Here is a 17,215-nt window from a genome sequence, read left to right on the forward strand (position 1 = left end):
TCTTGCGGGGTCGGGGGTGCATTTCAGCCCCGCTCACAGTGGGGTCTGGAGGGAGTTGACCCAAGGTAGGCAATCCGAGAGAACCCTCAAGAGCCAACAGCTGTTGGCAAAGACACCTAACCGATTACGAAGCCTCAGCTGTGAGGCTCTCCAGCTTGCCAAGGCCCTGAGGTAGGGAAGCCCAGGCTCCCTACTTCCCCCCAGGCTCCAGGGGTGGAGGAGTGGGAGTTCTTTCCCTGGCTCTAGGGACCTTCTCTGCACCCATGCAGGAGCCCTGGGGGTGGAAATGTCTACTCAGCCTATTAGCCTCAGCCTGTTAGCAGCAAGGGGTAGAGTCTGGGCTCCTTGAGCCAGACCCTTCGTGTCTGGAGCTGGATGTTTCCAGAGAATAGAGATGGGACGGAGTGGAAGTGAGAGGCTTCCAGAAAGGAAGGTGCAGAGGGGGAGCCCTCAGGATTGAAAGACAGAAGCAGTGACCAACAAACACTGGATTCAGCCCCAAGTTTGAATCCCAGCTTTGCCATTCATTTGCTGTGACCTTGGTGTATCAGTCAGCGATTGCTATGATAATGCTGCATAACAAAACCCACCCCAAACCTTAGTAGTTTACAACAACAAATATTTATTTTCTCACTCACTCGTCTGTGGGGCAGCAAGGGTTTAGCTAATCTGCAGCAGGGCTCTCTGGGCTGGGCAGGACTCCAGAATGTGGGTTGGATTCAGTCTGTCCCATATGTCTCCCATTCCCCTTGGACCAGCCGCCACCCAGGCTTGTTTCTGCCATGGTGAATGCTGGGAGCACAAGCGGCTGTGCCAATGCATGCCATGCAAACACATGTCTCTCCTCTGCCTGTGGCATAGTCACCCACAGCAAATGAACCCTGCAGAGTGACTTGGCAAGGGGTATGGGTACATAATCCCATTCCAAGAGGCAAAACTGAGAAAACCAATCCAACCCATCACACTCGTGGAAATCACTGCCTCCCTCGGGGTCTCAATTTTTCCACCACATTGTGCATCAGAACGATATGAGAGCTTCTCCAGAATATAGGTTCCTGGACCCCACCCAGACCTGTGGAATCAGAATTCCAGGAGTGGGCCCTGGGAATCTGCATGTTTAACAAGTGGCTCAAGTGTTTCTTACCATCGGACAGAGTTGGGAAACTCAGGTCTAAGCCCCTGTATGCCCTCAAAGCCCTGAGGCTTTCTGGATCATAAATACCCTTTCCCCCTCCTCTTTGTTTCAAGCCCCTTGACAAGCTGACTCTTTCACAGATGGTCAGAGCCCAGCTAGGGACCATGCAGCCACACCACGCCCTCACCACCTTATCCCCCTTTGCCAGGTGAGGAAACAGAGGCCCAGAGAGGTGGAGCCACAACTAAGTGGCCTCAACTAGGATTTAAACCCAGAACTATGGGACTGCAAGTCTACCCTGGAGAAGACACGGTTCCTGCCCTTGACAATTTATGCCCTGGTTGGGAAGATGAGACATGGACACAGCATCTCCGTACAAGATGGCATGAATGAGGGCCCAAGGAAGTATAGGGGAGGGGAAAGAGATCACAAGCAGGAGACCTCATTTCCTCCTGGGGAATGGTGGGAGGGCAAATCATGGAAGGCTTCCTGGAAGAAGAGGCATTTGAGCTTGGCTTTGGAGAACGGAGACACTTGGAAGAAGCAGAGATGGAATCGTGCAGGGAGGAAGGTGTCCCGGCAGAGGGAAGTGCAGGAGGCAGGCTGAAGGGAGAGTTCTTTCTGTTCCCCCCAAGCACAAAGTGCCTGCACACATGGTCCCTCTGCCTGGATTGCTTTTCTCCTCACCCTTCTTTCAGACCTTAGCTCATCATTATTGACCTTCCTCACTTGGTCACACACCCCCAGCACCTTGGCCCTCCAGCCTCCCTGGTTGAGATTTTAGCCTCATGTCTTTGATCCTGTCGTTCCTGTCTATCTCCCCCGCCATCGGCATGTGGTGGTACACAATGGGTCTGCTTTTCCTTACTTACCACGGTTTTCCCGGCACCTGGCCAGGGGCGCACCACAGCGAATGCTCAGTGAACATTTGCAGAAGGGCTCAGAGAAGCATGGAGTGAGGTGGGGTGTAGAGAAGTACGATAGGCTGGAAAGCAAGGCTGGGGACTTGATTTCCAGACAAATGTATTCAGTGGTCGGTTTTAATCAGACCCTAAAATTCAATGTATAAATATCTAGCTCGTTGCCTTAAAAGGAGAAAGTATTCCTTTTGGGCAAGTGACTGGGCCTTGCTCACGCTCCCTTGGCATTCACCGGGGCCAGAGCTGTCTTCTGACTTCATAAAGCCGTCATACCACCTCCGAACCACACTCCACCATTCCAGAACGCCTTTCTGCCCCATATTCGTGCATCCTCTCAGGGGCCTCTGGAGAAAGGAGGCCAGGCTGGGCTGCACATCCCCACTTGAAGAAGGAAGAAACAGGCGTGGGGAGAGGTCCAGCACGCGCCCGGCCTCACTCAACTGGGAAGGGAGGGGCGGACCCGGGATTCAGTCTGCAGTCCAGCATCTCTGGTCCTGGACACAAACAAACAAGACGACATGGGAATGGGAGGGAGGAGGGCGAGCCTCAGGGCGGGCATCGGAAGAGAGCCTCTCTCAGGAGGTGACATTGAAGCTGAGATCGTAATCACAAGGCAGAGAGACAGCCGTGCAGACCAGGGGCGCGTGCGGCATTTCAGTGACGTGGGGCTCGTCCTCAGGGCTGCGTGCAGTCCTCTTGGCCGCCCTCCAGGGCTACGCCGGACATGGTCTCACCCTGAGCAGACTCCGGGCAGCCGCACCGCTGCCCAGTTCCAGCAGGGGTGGGGAGGGTCTGGGTTTGGGAATCTGGCAAACAAACCTGGCTTTGACTCAAGCCTGGCTGCTCCCTGGCACACAGCCTTAGACAAGTCACTTAGCCCACGTCTGAACGCATCTCCCCATGAGCGGCACCACCCCTCCTCGCAGGACTGCTGGGAGGGTTTGAGCTCATGTCTCAAGGTGCCTCCCAGGCTGCCTGGTACATGCAAGTAGCCTGAAAGCCATTCTGTATTCCCCCTCATCCTAATCATGGCTCCCATGTGTCAGGTGTTCACTACATGCCAGACACAGTCCCGAGTCCTTGACCATGAGTCTTCACAACAACGCTGGGAGGTGGGTCCTATTATTATCCTGTTCACAGGTAAGGAAGGTACAGCACTGAGGGTGAAGTGACTGTCCCCAGTCACCAGGCAGGCAGTGGCAGAGCCTGGAGGGTTAGAGCACCGCGTACTGGGGCCGCAGTGCTGGCCGGACCCCGGCCTTCTGCAGAGCAGGGGCCCGCGTGTACAACAGCCCCTGGTGAAGGCAGTGTTTGGCATCACCTGCACTGAACAGGAAATTGACTAGTTAGGAAGTTTCCCTGTTGTCACGTCCTAGTGGGTCATGTGGGCAAAAAGGCGTCATCATTGCTGGGCTCAGCCCTCATCCAGCACAGCCCTGTCTTAGCTGTGGGACTGGGCTGCATGGGCGGCTTCGCTCCTCCCAGCCTCGGGGTCCTCACCTGCAGAATGGGCGTCGGTCTATCACTCCGGCTTTGCAGGATGGTGGCTGGATTAGCGGTCATGTAGACAGAACACCCAGCACGTAGTCGGTGGATGAGATGTGCAACTAGGCTTCAAACGAAATCAGAAGGGGTCTTTGTTTCCTCTTGCTGCTGTAACAAAATGCCACAAACTTAGCCGCTTAGAACGAGCCACGGTTCACGTCTCCTGGCTCTGTAGGGCAGAAGACCCGTCTGGATCTCAGCGGGCCCAAATCAAGCTGTTGGCAGGGTGGCGTTCCCTTCTGACGCTGCTAAGGGAGGATCCATTTCCTTGCTCGTTCAGGTGTCGGCAGAACTCAGTGCCGTGGAATGGTAAGAGTGAGATGTCCCTGTCCTTGCCGACTGGGAGCCGCCCTTCGCCCATAGGGCCCTCTTTGCAGTTCTTCTCGTGGCCCCTGTGTCTCAGAAGTGCAACGGGGCTTCAAGCCCTCTTCACACTCCTGCCCTCTGGTTCTCTGACTCTCCGCTGGGAAAGTGTCTCTTCCTTTAAGGACTCAATAGATTACATTGGGTCTACCTGGATAATCCAGGATAATCTCCCCATCTCGAGGACCATAACCTTAATCATATCTGCAAAGCCCTTTTGCCGTGTAAGGTAACATATTCACAGATTCTGGGATCAGGATGTGGACGTCTTTGGGGTCATTATTCTGCTTCTTGCTGAAGGTAACAGGAGCCAAATTAAAGCACATCAGCACTGTCAGGGGCCCTGGGGTGCAAACCTCTTTTTTTATAGAGAGGTAAACTGAGGCCCAGAGAGGTTCATAAGTGGCTGTCCAAGATGACACAGCAGGTCGTGGCAGAGCCAGGCTCCAACACCCTGGCCAGGTGTCACGGCCCCCGGCCATGACTCCACTCGCATGGCTTTCTCACGGAAAGACTTTCAACTTTCCAAAGCCCCTCTGCCAGCGTGTTCTCCTCTGATCCTCCCGCCCTCCTGGGGCTCAGGCATACAGTGGCTTGGTCTCTAGAACTGGCATGAGCATGTGCTCACCTACTTCTCTCCCTGCGGGCCAAGAGGATCAGAAGGAGATAGGCCAAGAGAGCCCCCAGTGAGACCCAGGCCTAGAGAAATGAAGGGAGAGGGAGAGGGCACTTTCCTCCCCAGGCCAAGCCCTCCACACGTGTCGGCCTCTTTGATCCCCCCAGCTTTCTGCAGGGAAGGCACTGCCGGCCTAGAGTATCAGTTAAGATTTAGCTTGGCTGCAAAGAACAGGAAGAAAATACCAGAGAGCTGCTTCCACAGTAGGGCTGTGTGACAATCAACCACAACACCAACAGCATAAAAGCGAGAAGCATTTTTCTAGCACATGGGTCTCCAGGTCGGCCAGGCAGGTCCTGGGGGGGGGTGCATTCATGGGTTTGCACTCCCATCTACTCTGGGTCACTCGGCAGATCTTTGGATAGTTTCAGGGCTTTATTGCATGTTTGGGGTTGGCTGCTATCAGATGGTCAGGATGGTCCTGGCTGGGACCACTAGGGCAACCACTCTGTTCTGCGTGTCTCTTCTTCAGCGGGTCAGCCTGGGCACGTTCTTGTGGGAATCGCAGGGAACCAAGACAGCCGGCAGACACATGCAAGGGCTTGTCAAGCTTCTGCTTAGATCGTGTTTGCTAATAACCCATTGACCAGAGCAAGTCACGTGGCTAAGCCCAGAGCAGAGGGGGCAGGATGGCACAGGTTATAGGGCAAAGAATGCAGCTACGAGGAGGTGATTAATAATACAACCAGTCTACCATAGTGGCTTAGACAAAACGGAAGTTAATTTTTCTTATATGTAAAAGATGTCAGAAGATGGGAGTTCGGGCAACTCTGTGGAATCATCAGGGATCCAGGCTCCCTGATACACAGCTTCTTGTCTTTATGGGCCAAAATGGCTCCGAGAGCTCCAGCTATCACATCCATGTCCCGGGCAGCAGGATGGAAGGGGAGTGAGAAGGCCCTTCCCTTTAAGAGAGACTTCAGTAGTCCCACCTATTACATTAGCTTTATCTCTCGTTGGCAATGCTATTGTCACATGGCCACTTGTAGCTACAGGAGAGTTTGGGGAAATGTAGTCTTTTATTTGGGCATAATGTGCCTAGCTAAGAACCAAGATTTTGTTAATTTGAGAAAGAAAGAATGGATGTTTGAGCAGGTAGTAAGTCGTGTCTGCCACATCCCATTTCACAGTGAGAAAACTGGGCTCAGGAAGGAAAGTAACTTGCCTGAGGTCACACAGCTGCCAGGGCATTAGAAAGCTGGGGTCTGAACCCTGAATGCTGTGTCTTCTCCCTTCCACCACCACCATCACCACCACTCAGCTGTTTACAGGTCTGAGCAGCCGAGGGATGCCCGGCCGGCTCAGAGAGTGTACGACTCTTGATCTCAGGGCCATCAGTTCGAGCCCCACACTGGGTGTAGAGATTACCTAAAATAAATAAATAAAATTAAAAAAAAAAAGATTCAGAAGATTCTGAGCACCCCAGACAGCTCCATATGGTAGATGTCCCCTGGCCCCCGACTGGACCTATACCTATGCTAAGCACTTGACATGCAGGTTTCATTTAACCTCCCAACACCCGTGCCCTTGTCCCCATTCTATAGAGGAGAAACTGAGACACTGAGGGGCGAGATATGCTGCCCGGGCTACCTGATTTGAAGCTCAGGCTCTTACCACCTTGCTCGTCCTGGTGCTGGGGTAGGACTGGGTCGCATCCAGCAGCCACAGGTAAGATCCAGGCTGTCCAGCATCCCATGGGCAGGCAGGCCACTGGATGTAACCATAGTACCAAGCCCAGGGCCTGGCCTTAGCCTGCTCCGATCGTGCACATGACTCAGGCCAAATAACCAGGGAGAACAAATCAACCCCGGCTATAGACTCAGGCAGGCCCGGGTCCCAATTCCTCCCCTGAGCTGAGGAACCTCAGGCAGGAGACTTTACCTGACTCTGTCTTTCCTCATCTGTGAAACAGACATGATTAACCTCACTCCGTCTGATTGTGCTGCAGCCAGAAGGTGCTGTTAAATCTAAGCCGAATCAAGGGAAGAGTGAATGAGCCGATGAACAGCCACTCCAGACAGGAGCTTTTCTCAGGTTCAAGGAAAGAGACAATATCTCCTAGACCTGATTTTTGTTGTTTTGGGGTTTTTTTTCCCCAAAAAAATATGTTCCACACATTGCTACTTCCAAAAGACATTAAGAACTATTATGTGAAAAAGGGGTTCTGAAGCCAAAGGAGACCTCAACTACCAGGTTAACTGGGTCTCTCCCCTGCAGGACTTTTCAGAGCCTTGAACAAAGGAGTGCACAATGTGGGTCTCACAAGCAAGGGTCTAGAACTCTGTGTTTCTCTACCTTTCTTGGCCACAGGACTCCTTTTCTTCATAGCAAAGTGCACCTTGACACCAGTTCTCGGCTTTTCCTTTTTTCTACCCACAGCACAAATGTTTGGTCCAACCAGAAAGAAACAAGGCCCATTTTCTGGAAGCGTTTTATTTGTGGAAACTGTTGTGACAGCTATGATCAGGTCACCCAGAATTGCAGTTGGATCGTCAGGAGTTTACTGAATTGCTACAGTCAAAACAGCGATCCCGTTATCAACCAGAAATTCCAGGAGTCTTGTCACGGGGAACGTGCTCCTGCTATCTAGATGCTGGAAAATGCAAACGCAGTTGTAACAGACTGTTGTGCTGTTGTAGACCGGCTAGTCGGCGAGAGGCTCCAGGCCACTGCAGCAGGTCACATCACAGGTGGGCTTGGAGTCTGAGGGAGAGCCAATGTTTAGTGCCCATCATACAAACTGCACTGCCTTCCCCTGGCTCCTGCCTGAACCCCTGCTCCAGGTTCCAGCCCCCAAGGTCAGTGAGTCAGCCAGGTTCCCAAAGGTGCTAGAAAAGGAGAAAGCCTGCCCTTCTTTCTCTCCTTCCTTCTTCCAGTAATATGGATAAGTGCTTACTCTGAGCCACACACTGTCACACTGTCCCAGTCGCTAGGGGTAAGGGATTGAACAAGAGAGACGAAGTCCCTGTTAACACTGCAAAGGAAAGAAAGCTGCTGTGGGATGGCCCGTGACAGCAAGGGGTGGGTGGTCAGGGAGGGCTCTCTGAGGAGGCCATGGAGATCTGGGGGAAGGGACGTCCAGGCAGAAACACCGCAGGGCCAAGGCCCTGAGCAAAGAATGTTGGCCTTGGTGTGATTGGGAACAGAAAGGTGGCCAGGGTGGACGGCACTGGGGAGTAGAGGGGCGTATGCTCAGAGGTGGTGGCAGGTGCCGGGCAGGTGGGCCCAGAGGCCACGTGGAGCCTCTGTGCATTATTCAGGGGACCGTGGGAAGTCACAGCGGGCTGTGCACAGCAGTGAAGATGTCACAGAGGCAGCGGGATCTGAGACGGGGGCTTGGGGTGGGGGTCTCACACTGCCAATGCCCAGCGACTTCTCCCTACTCCTCTAAGCTCCTGGGGTCTTCTGACCAGTGAGGGTAAAGGCCAAGTACTCTCGGGGGTCTCCTTCCTGCCTCAGAGCTCAGGGCTGTGGAGACGAAGCTGAGCAAAGTCCAAACCCACACCCTCCAGAGGTAGCCAGGGTCACGGGCCTCCTGTCTTCCTGCCTGTCAATGGCTCCTAGTCCCAGAAGGCCCTGAGAGACCTCCTCATGCAACCCCCTCATGCCCAGAAGGGGAAACGGAGGCACATGTGGAAGGCTACTTCCCCAAGTCTCAGCTAATGAAGGGACTGGACACTCCCCCAGGGCTCGCTGGGGGCAGCAGGGCCCCTGACCACCTGCTCCAGCCAAACAGGCCCTGCCTGGCCGGCCTCCCCCTTCCCCTCTCGGCCACAAGCCTCTTTTGTGCTTGCTCCCTGGGGCTCCATCTCCTTGCAGGGGTCACGGGGCACCACTGACCCCAGCACCCTGCCGGCGTGCCCGGCTGGTAATTGAAAATACCAGAATTCCCTGAAGACCAACTTACAGGGAAACCTGATACCCCAGGGTGGGCGGTGGACGGCAGGAGGGATGGGAGAACGTCCAGCTGTTCCCTTTTCTCCCCCATTAATCCCCCCGGATTCCAGGAGAAAGGCCAGCCCTGCTTGGCCCCCACTGGCCCTCCTTGATCATCTTCCCAGCAAATGCCTCCTCCTTGCCACGCCCAAGGTTACGGGGCTTATGGGATCAGAGCCCGGGTTAGCTGCCTGTAACCCAAGCCTGCCAGCTAAGCCCACCAAGCCCAGACCCCCATGGCTGTGTGGGACCTGCCCCCACCAACAGCTGAGCTCCCGGAGCCGAGGCGGGCCGGGTGGTGGTGGGCGATGAGTCCGCGGGAGCCGGGCGGAGTGCGCTTCGCAACAACGGGATGGGAGCCGGACCAGGGTGTCCTCAGAGGCCCTCTGATGTCCAGTGGTTTCCAGACCTCCCTGCTCAGCCTGTATCAGCCACAGCCAGCGAAGGGAAGGATGTGTTGGACTTGAGCGGGCCGGGGTTCAAATCCCAGCTCTGCTGCCTGCCCACTGTGGGACTGTGGTCAAGTTACTTCATACCTCAGTGCCTCCATTTCCTCATCTATAAAATGGGTATAATCATAATAATACCTGCCTCACAGGGTCCATTTGAGTGTCAAAGGAGTTCACTACGTAAAGCATCTGGAAGAGCGCCTGGCACAGAGGGAACAGGTATTAGGTGTTGGCCTTCCTTTTGTTTTTCCACTGGGCATCATGGGGCATAGAGGTGTTGTCAAGATGACAAGTTTTCTATTTGAGGAACAGGTTGCCTACTGCAGTCCTTCTGTGGCTCCCCAGTGCCTTCAGGACAAGGCAGGCTCCTGGGCAGCCTCAGCCCTGCACCTCCCCACCCACTTCTCATCTCCCTGCTTCAAAACGCTCCATGCCCACAGGCTCCAGAAGTTGAGCCTGGGCAGATGAGAGGGCCAGTCTTTGCAGAAGCCAGGCTGTGAGGAGCAGTGTGGTGGGTGGAAAATGTACTCGACCAAGATTCAGCTGGTGTAGGCTGTAAGAGCTGGCCCCTGCCTGCTGTGTGACCTTGGACAAGTCACCTTCCTTCTCTGGTTCTGAATCCACTACTCCTTGAAGTGTGGTCCACACGCCAGCAACATCAGCGTCAACCGGGAGCTTGTTAGAACGCAGATCCTCAGGCCCTATCCCAGACCCGCTGAATCAGAATCTTGGGGAGAGGCGGGGGAGTGCCCAGCAAAGTGAGTTTTCACAAAGTCTCCTGGTCATCTCCTTATGCCCCCTCAAGTCTGAAAAGTCCACTAGTCTTTAGGGACACATGCTGCCACTTTTCTTCACTGTTGGGTGGTGAAATCAGGGGGAGAGAAGTGAAGGGAACAGCGTTGCCCCTTCTCAGGCCTGGATCGCCTTGGCCGAGTCCTGATCCAGGGGCTTGGACCCAGGAGCTCCAACCTGGAGCAGGGAATCACTGTGTGAAACAAATATGCTTTCTCCTGTTGGACTCCGAGCCCCTGGGAGGCAGAGACCTGAGAGGTTCCTCTCTTGAATCCCAGAACCCAGCATCATGCTGGCCTTATAGCAACTCCGTGAATTGAAATGCTTTATTGAGACATTACCGACTTACAACATGAAAGTTTAGTATACGATGTGATGTCTTGATACATGTATATATTGCAAAATTATTACCACAGAAGGTAGTTCACACCTCCATCCTCTCACATAATTACCATTTTTTGGTGTGTGGTTATAACATTTAAGATCTACTCTCTTAACAACGTACAGTTATACAATATGGTATTGTTTCTTACAGTCACCGTGCTGTACATTAACTCCCAGAACTTACTCTTCTTACAGCTGGAAGCTTGTACCCTGGGACCAGCATCTCCTCCTTTCCCCCAGCCCACAGCCCCTGGCACCATTCTACACTCTTGAAATATTCTTTTTTTTTTTTTTAAGATTGATTTATTTATTTTAGAGAGAGCAAGTGAGAGTGGGGGAGGGGCAGAGGGAGAGGGAGAGACTCAAGCGGACTCCCCGCTGAGCACGGAACCCAGTGCGGGGCTCAATCCCACAACCCTGAGATCACGACCTGAGCTGAAACCGAGAGTTGGATGCTCAGCCGACTGAGTCCCCCCAGGCGCCCCCCCCGCCCTTCCCCTTGAAATGTTCTGATGTTGTCTTTTTCTAAGGAAATTCTGCGCTCCATGTGGGACTCAAACACACAACCCCGAGATCAAGAGTCGTGTACCCCACCGACTGAGCCTGCCAGGCGCCCCTTGACATGTTTTTAACAAGACCTCCCTCCTGAGAGTGCCAGGCACTGTGGTCAAGCCTATATGTGCATTTCGCCTTTCGTGCTCATGACATCCTTGCCAGGGGAGGGTCCACATTGGTCGGGGGGGACAGGAGGCTCAGAGAGGTTGAGAGAACTCTCTGAAGGCCACAGCACTGGGGAGTGGGGAGCAGATTTGCCTGCAAGTCTGCTTCCAACCTCGGGCTCCCGACCGCTAAGCTGGACTGCCTTTCTGGGGCCGGGTTGAGATCTTCTCACCCGAGGGTGCAGTTCCCCTCAGAAAGCACCAGCTGACTGAGGTCCCGTCATTGCGGCTTGATGGCAGGACGGCTCACCCATGCTTCTGCGTGCAGCGTGTGTCAGAGGCTCACAGATATGACAGACACGCAGTGACACACTCTGCCCGTGGAAGCAGACCACAGCAGGCGGGAGCGGAGGGTGGACGGCCCGGCCTCACAGAGGAGCCAGGGCCTCCGGCAGTCCAGAACAGAGTGCTCAGCTCCGGAGGGAGAGACAGGTCTGGGCTGGAGACGGGGTCAGAGAATGAGGGGACCGTGGCAGGGACTGCGCTGAGGGCCAGCAGGGAGCATAGCTGGGGCAGGAGAACCCGGCTCCAGGCCCAGCTCAGTGCCTCACTAGCTGTGTGGCCTTGGGGAAGTCACCATGCTTCTCTGACCTCAGTCTCCTCCTCTGCAAATTGTGGCTATTAACCCCCCCCCCACGTTGTTGTTGAGAGGACCGAATGAGGTGACACGGGTCCGCTGCTCGTTGCGCCATGGCAAGTACCCACGGACACAGGCGAACGTTCCCTGCACTGACCACCTGCCAGAAGCCGCACTTAGCAATGGCCACGATTTCACACATCTGCTCCCCCAACAGCTCTCAGGGCATGTTACCCTCAGGCTCATTTCACAGATGAGGAAACTGAGTCAACACTCGGGCACTCTGACTGCCCCTCCCCTGGGCTCTAGTAGTTAACCTCACTAGTCTCCGGGGAGCATCTCCCTGGAGCCGGGTGCTGGGCTAGTGAGGAGCCTGAGTCTGGCCCAGCACTGCCTGCTGCATGACCCTTGAGCAGGTTACTCAACAGCCCCAAGCCTCAGTTTCCCCATCTATAAACTGGGGATGTTAGTAGCCCCCAGCTAAGGGGCAATTGTGCGAATTCTCTGTCACACCTCTGTTAGTAGGCGTAAAGAGCCTAGAAGAGTGCTGGGCACAGAGTAAGGGCTCAGTCAGTGTTTATCATTGTTACTATGATACATGTATACACAGCCCTGGAAGTCCTTCGAGTGACTTCATGGAGCCCGAGAAACGTCACCTCCCATCCCCGAGCATCTGGTGAGAATGTGTTGCTTTGTGCTGCCACTTACTGTCTGTAGAGCCTCAGGCAAGACACTTACTCCATTCTCAGCTTCCCCATCTGCAAAATGGGCTGAAGGACGTCTGCTTTCGAGGCTGTGGTGGGGATTAAATGTTTTAGTGCGTGTCCAGGGCATAGCACTGTGCCCAGCACATCATAGGTGCTCAATAAACAATGGTTAGCGGGGCCCCTTTGCTCACATTGGGGTCTCTTGATTCTCTGGGAGGCAGTAAGGAAGACAGAGTCTCCCTGTTTGAGGAGGAAACTGCAGGGAGCAGGGCCCTGATCCTCCCAAGAGGCAGGACAGACAGCACTCCCTCGGGTGCAGAAGAAACTGAGGCTTGTCAGGGACACCGGGACCAAGGTCCAAGTCCTTCTTGCTGTGCTGCCGCCCTGTCTGGGGGGTCTTGGGCCAATTTCCCACAGGTACTCAGGGTGCTAGAGGGAAGCCGGACCTGCTAGGCTCCTGCTGGCCTCTGGGCTGATCCACCTCCAGGCCGAGGCCTGCCCAGGAAGGACAGGCAGGGAGCATTCGAGCTGCAGGACCTCGGGGATCGTGCAGCCTGCCCGTGGTGCAGAGGAAGAAGCCAGGTCCAGGGGTGGGGGACAGCTTGCCCAAGGTCACACAGTCAGTGAGCAGCAGGCCAGGGAGCAGAGCCTGGGTCTTCTAAGCAACACAACGTTCCCTCCACCCTGGGGCTGAAGGGACAGAAACAGCAGGGGACAGGTGAGTCATTGCCAGGCTTTAAGGCCCCATGGGCTCCTACCAGCCCCCGTTCCATACTCACATCCGTACAAAGCACCCGGGAAGCAAGATGTGCATGAGGAGGAAAAGGGTCCGTCGCAACCTTCAGACAGCCTGTGTGGGCCGAGTCTGCTTGTCACAGACTGGCCCAGGAACCAAGAGCGACTGCAGGAGGTGAGCCCTCAGCCGCTCCTGAGACCATGAAAACCTCGGGCCCAGAGAGGCAAGGAGGCCCACTCCAGTCACACCGTGTCACACCCACTCCGGTCACACCATGTCAGGAGTCCACCCCTGCCCCCATCCAACTCATGGGCCGAGCCCTGCCCCAGCAGACCTGGGTTCAAATCCCAACTCCCCTACCAAGGACACAAGGGCTGTGTGATCCCAAGAAGCCCCTTGCCCCTCTGAGCTTTGGCGTCTTCGCCTGTCAGTGGGCCCGATACTGTCCCCTCACCAACGATCAGCTCAGGGAACAGGTGTGAAGGGCCCCGGGCTGCGGGTGACGCACAGTAGGTGCTTTGCACAGGTTCGTTCCACCCGAGAAGGAGGCGAGAAACACAGGCCCGGGTGAAACAGGAAATAAGGAATCCAGAAGAAGGCTGTGTGTCATGAACGCACCGTGCGATCTTGGGCAGCTCGCAACTCCTCCCTGGACCTCAGCTTCCACATCAACAGAACGAAGGGACGGGACTAAATTATTTCCAAGAGTCCTCCCAGCACTAAACAGGCCTTCCCTGACTTCCTGTCCCCTTCCTTTAACCTCCATGACGACACTAGCCGCACTAGGGGGAGAGAGGGAGGGGAGGGAGGGATTTTGTTGAGGTAGAATTCATATACGATGAACCGTTTTAACGTGTACGATTCAGTGGCATTTAGGGCCTTCACAGTGCTGTGCGACCACCACTTCTGTCTGGGCCCAGAACATTCTCCCTTCCTCCCTTCCCTCCGCCCCTGCAGCCACCAACTGCTTGCTATCTATGGATGGATTTACCTACTCTGAATATTGCATACAAATGGACTCATAAAATATGGGACCTCTGTGTCCGTCCCTTTGCATGTTTTTGAAGTCCATCGACGCCGTAGCCTATGTGGTACGTGATTTATTCTATGGCTAGCTAGGAGTCTATGGTGACACACCACGATCTGGGTGTCCGTTCGTCTGCTGAGGAACGCCTTGGGGCTTCCTGGCTCTTGGCTACTGGGAACCGTGCTGCTCTCAACAGTCATGTACAGGTGTTTGTTGGAGGACCTGTTTGCAGTTCTTGGGGATATAAAATTAGGAGTGCAAATGCTGGGTCCTGTGGTAAAGCTATGCTTAACTCTTGAAGGAACTGCCAAACTGTTTTCCATAGGAGCTGTGGATTTATTTTTATAAATTTATTTTTGGCGGACATTTGTATTCAGTGCTAGATCCCTGGCGCACAGTAGGCACTTGGTACACACTCGCAGAAGGAACGAGGGAATCTCCCACCCTCTCTGCTCGCCTCTCCCAGAGCCCCATCATCCTGTCTTGGGTCTGTAAGTTCCCCAGTCCAGTAGGCTGTAAACGCTCAGAGAGAATGAACACCCTTCATCCAGCTGCGTTGGGCCGGGCCAGAGAAGGGCCCAAGGCATCTATCTCTCGCCCGGTGTGGCTTGAGCTCCCCAGGGATGCCCAGCATCGTCTGTGTCTGAGATCTGCAGGTGCCTCATGAAAGCAGCACCCACGTCCTCCACAAGCCCCTTTGCCCCCATCAGCCCCCTAGGCAGGCTGTGTGGCCTCAGCCAGAAGCATTCCCCTCTCTGATCCTCCACTCTGTCCTTGCGGGCACCACTAAAGTGGGGCCAGAGGCTGCACCCTCTCCTGCTACCCCTGACCCCTGACCCCTGACCTCTGACCTCTCTTCCAGCTCCATCGGCCGTGTCCATCATGCACCAGGTGAGCCGCACCGTGGACAGCATCACCCTGTCGTGGTCCCAGCCTGACCAGCCCAACGGTGTCATCCTGGACTATGAGCTGCAGTACTATGAGAAGGTACCCATGCTCCTGGGTGCACTCCCCATCCCCACCTTCACCTCCCTGGGGCCAGGGGTTCTACCATCGAGTGAGACTGGACACAGAGAGAGCACTGGCCTTGGAGTCAGGCTGCCTGGCTCAGTTCTGACTCCGGTCCTCCCCAGCTATGGGACGTCAGGCAGGTGCCTTGACCTCTCTGAGTCATGCTTTTGTTGGTCTGGGGCACCGGGCCAGCAATCTCAGTAAAAGACAACAGTCATGGCTCTTTCCTCACCAAGACCCTTCCTCTTGACTTCAGTGGGCCTGAGGTTCTGAAAAACTGGTTTCCCAAAAAGCTTCACCCATCTGAAGCAGAGATTTAAAACTGCACAAGAGAGCTTCTGTCCAGGGTGCGAATAGAGCTCCCTCCCCGTGTTGCTCGGATTCCAGCTAAAACACTTGTTTTCATTTGCCTGGCCGCCATTTGTATGGGGAGAGAGCGATTTCTTTGAGCTTTTAAACCAGACCCTTGTTACCCCCCAACGAGCCGGGGCTGGAAGCCACTGGTGTTGTAGAGGAGCATTGGACTAGGAATGGGAACCCGTCGGTTCAGATCCCAGGTCCATCCAGACCCGGCCGCGTGACCTTGGGCAGGCATCTTACCTCTGTGAGCCTCAGTTTCTTCCTGTGTCACGTCCAAAGGAGACTGCGTCTCTTGACTGGGGGCTGCGCAGGTCAAGGAGAAAAGGCAGGGGTGGTGCCCAGCATGGCTCCCGGCCCTAGCAGGGTGTGTTTTCCCTTCCTCCCGTCTGCCATGCCTGTCGCATGGTGGGTAAGAGCTACTACCTGTGAGGCCAGGTGAGGCCGGTACATTTGAACGTGGGGCCTGCTCAGTGTAGGAGCCAGGGGGCGGATACAGCAGCGGGACATCAGAGGTCCGGGAAACCCTCTTTGTGACTGGAGACTTTTCTTACCTGCATCCTGAGGCACAGAAGCTGCAAGGGCCCCTGGGAAAAGTGTCATTGGGATCACATTCAGACTAAGGTGTGAATGACTACAGGAAGTGCTTTGGTCGAGGGTTGGGGCCTAGAAATGGATAGGAAGCCTCTCCCCCAAGGCTGAGAGGCAGAGAGAGAGAAGCAGTTCCAGCCTCCCTGCTGGAGGAGCCCTGCCGTGTGAGGCCCAGCCCCACCCTTCCACTCTGTTGATGCCGGCTCAGCCCAATCCTGATGAGTCCCGGGAGGCTGTCAAACTCCTATCCAGCCTCACGCAGCTGGTTTGTGATCGCTGTGTCCTTGCTCGTCCCTTGCTCTAGGCAGTGCCTTCTGAGAGGCCAGGGACCACATCTGTCCCATTCACCGTCTTCCCCCCAGCATCCTGGGCCCGGCACCAAAGCAACACTTGATAATATTGGTTGAAGGAATAAGTGAATAGATCCCTTCCCAGGGCCTGTTCCTCCAGGGTGGAGACCTTGCCTTACCGTCTGCTGTTTCCCCAGCCTGGCACACAGTAGGTGCTCAAAAGGCTGTTGGATGGCCTGAGCTGAGGATGATGTGAGGGAAGCGGCTCCGCTCCTCGCTGGGCCCTCGAGGGCCTTGAAGGAGCCAGGCGTCCTGTAGCCTGAGCCAGACCAGCTGTTCCCAGGCCCCGGAAGCCCCAGGCCCTGCAGAAACCAGCATTTCCACCCCTTCTGGCGGGGACAGCTTAGCAACTCAGAATTCAACAAAGAAAGAAAAAAAAAACGCTAATTAAGAAGCTTTATGATTAAACGGAACTGAAAGTGTTTGTCCCCGAAGACGAGAGCGGAAATGAGGAATCCCGGCGCGGGTCCTGCCGCCGGCCCATTTCCTACCGAGACGGGAGGGGCTGGGGAGGCTGCTGGAGGTGTGAACCGGGAGGCAGTTCTGCCCTACTTTCTGCGGCGGCCCGGCATCCCCAGGCCTCTGCCGCGGGGGCAGGACCGGCAGGACCTGCAGCAGCCACGGCCACCACCTGCTCACCGCCTCCATCATCTTGTTCCTCCTCACAGCAGTGCCACTCACCCCAGTGGATGGGAGGGGAAACTGAGGCACAGAGAAGTTGTGCGACTTGTCCAAGAGCACCCAGCTGCTAAGTGACAGAGCAAGGATTTGGGCCTATGCTCTCTCTCCTCACCTGGCTCTCCTGCCTTCTGGGATGCTTCTGGGATGACTGTGTAAAGGTGGACAGGACCAGGCTCTGAAGGAGGATCTGAGATACAAATGGCCAGAGAGGGGCAGGCCTGAGTTACGAGTGTGGTGAGACATGGCCCTACTCTGTCAG

At 55.2% G+C, this 17,215-nt stretch overlaps 1 protein-coding gene across 3 annotated transcripts in view; it reads left to right on the top strand.

Annotated features, from left to right (window-relative positions):
* Positions 1-17,215, top strand: part of EPHB2 (EPH receptor B2) — a 136,737-nt gene that overhangs the window by 83,322 nt on the left and 36,200 nt on the right. For all 3 annotated transcript variants that reach the window (XM_002919539.4, XM_034646193.1, XM_034646191.1), the window contains exon 6: positions 14,829-14,953. In XM_002919539.4, coding sequence (XP_002919585.3) covers positions 14,829-14,953 — 125 coding nt within the window. The remainder of the gene's footprint in view (positions 1-14,828; positions 14,954-17,215) is intronic.

This window comes from Ailuropoda melanoleuca, chromosome 2, assembly GCF_002007445.2.
Source record: "Ailuropoda melanoleuca isolate Jingjing chromosome 2, ASM200744v2, whole genome shotgun sequence".
Classification (NCBI taxonomy): Eukaryota; Metazoa; Chordata; class Mammalia; order Carnivora; family Ursidae; genus Ailuropoda; species Ailuropoda melanoleuca.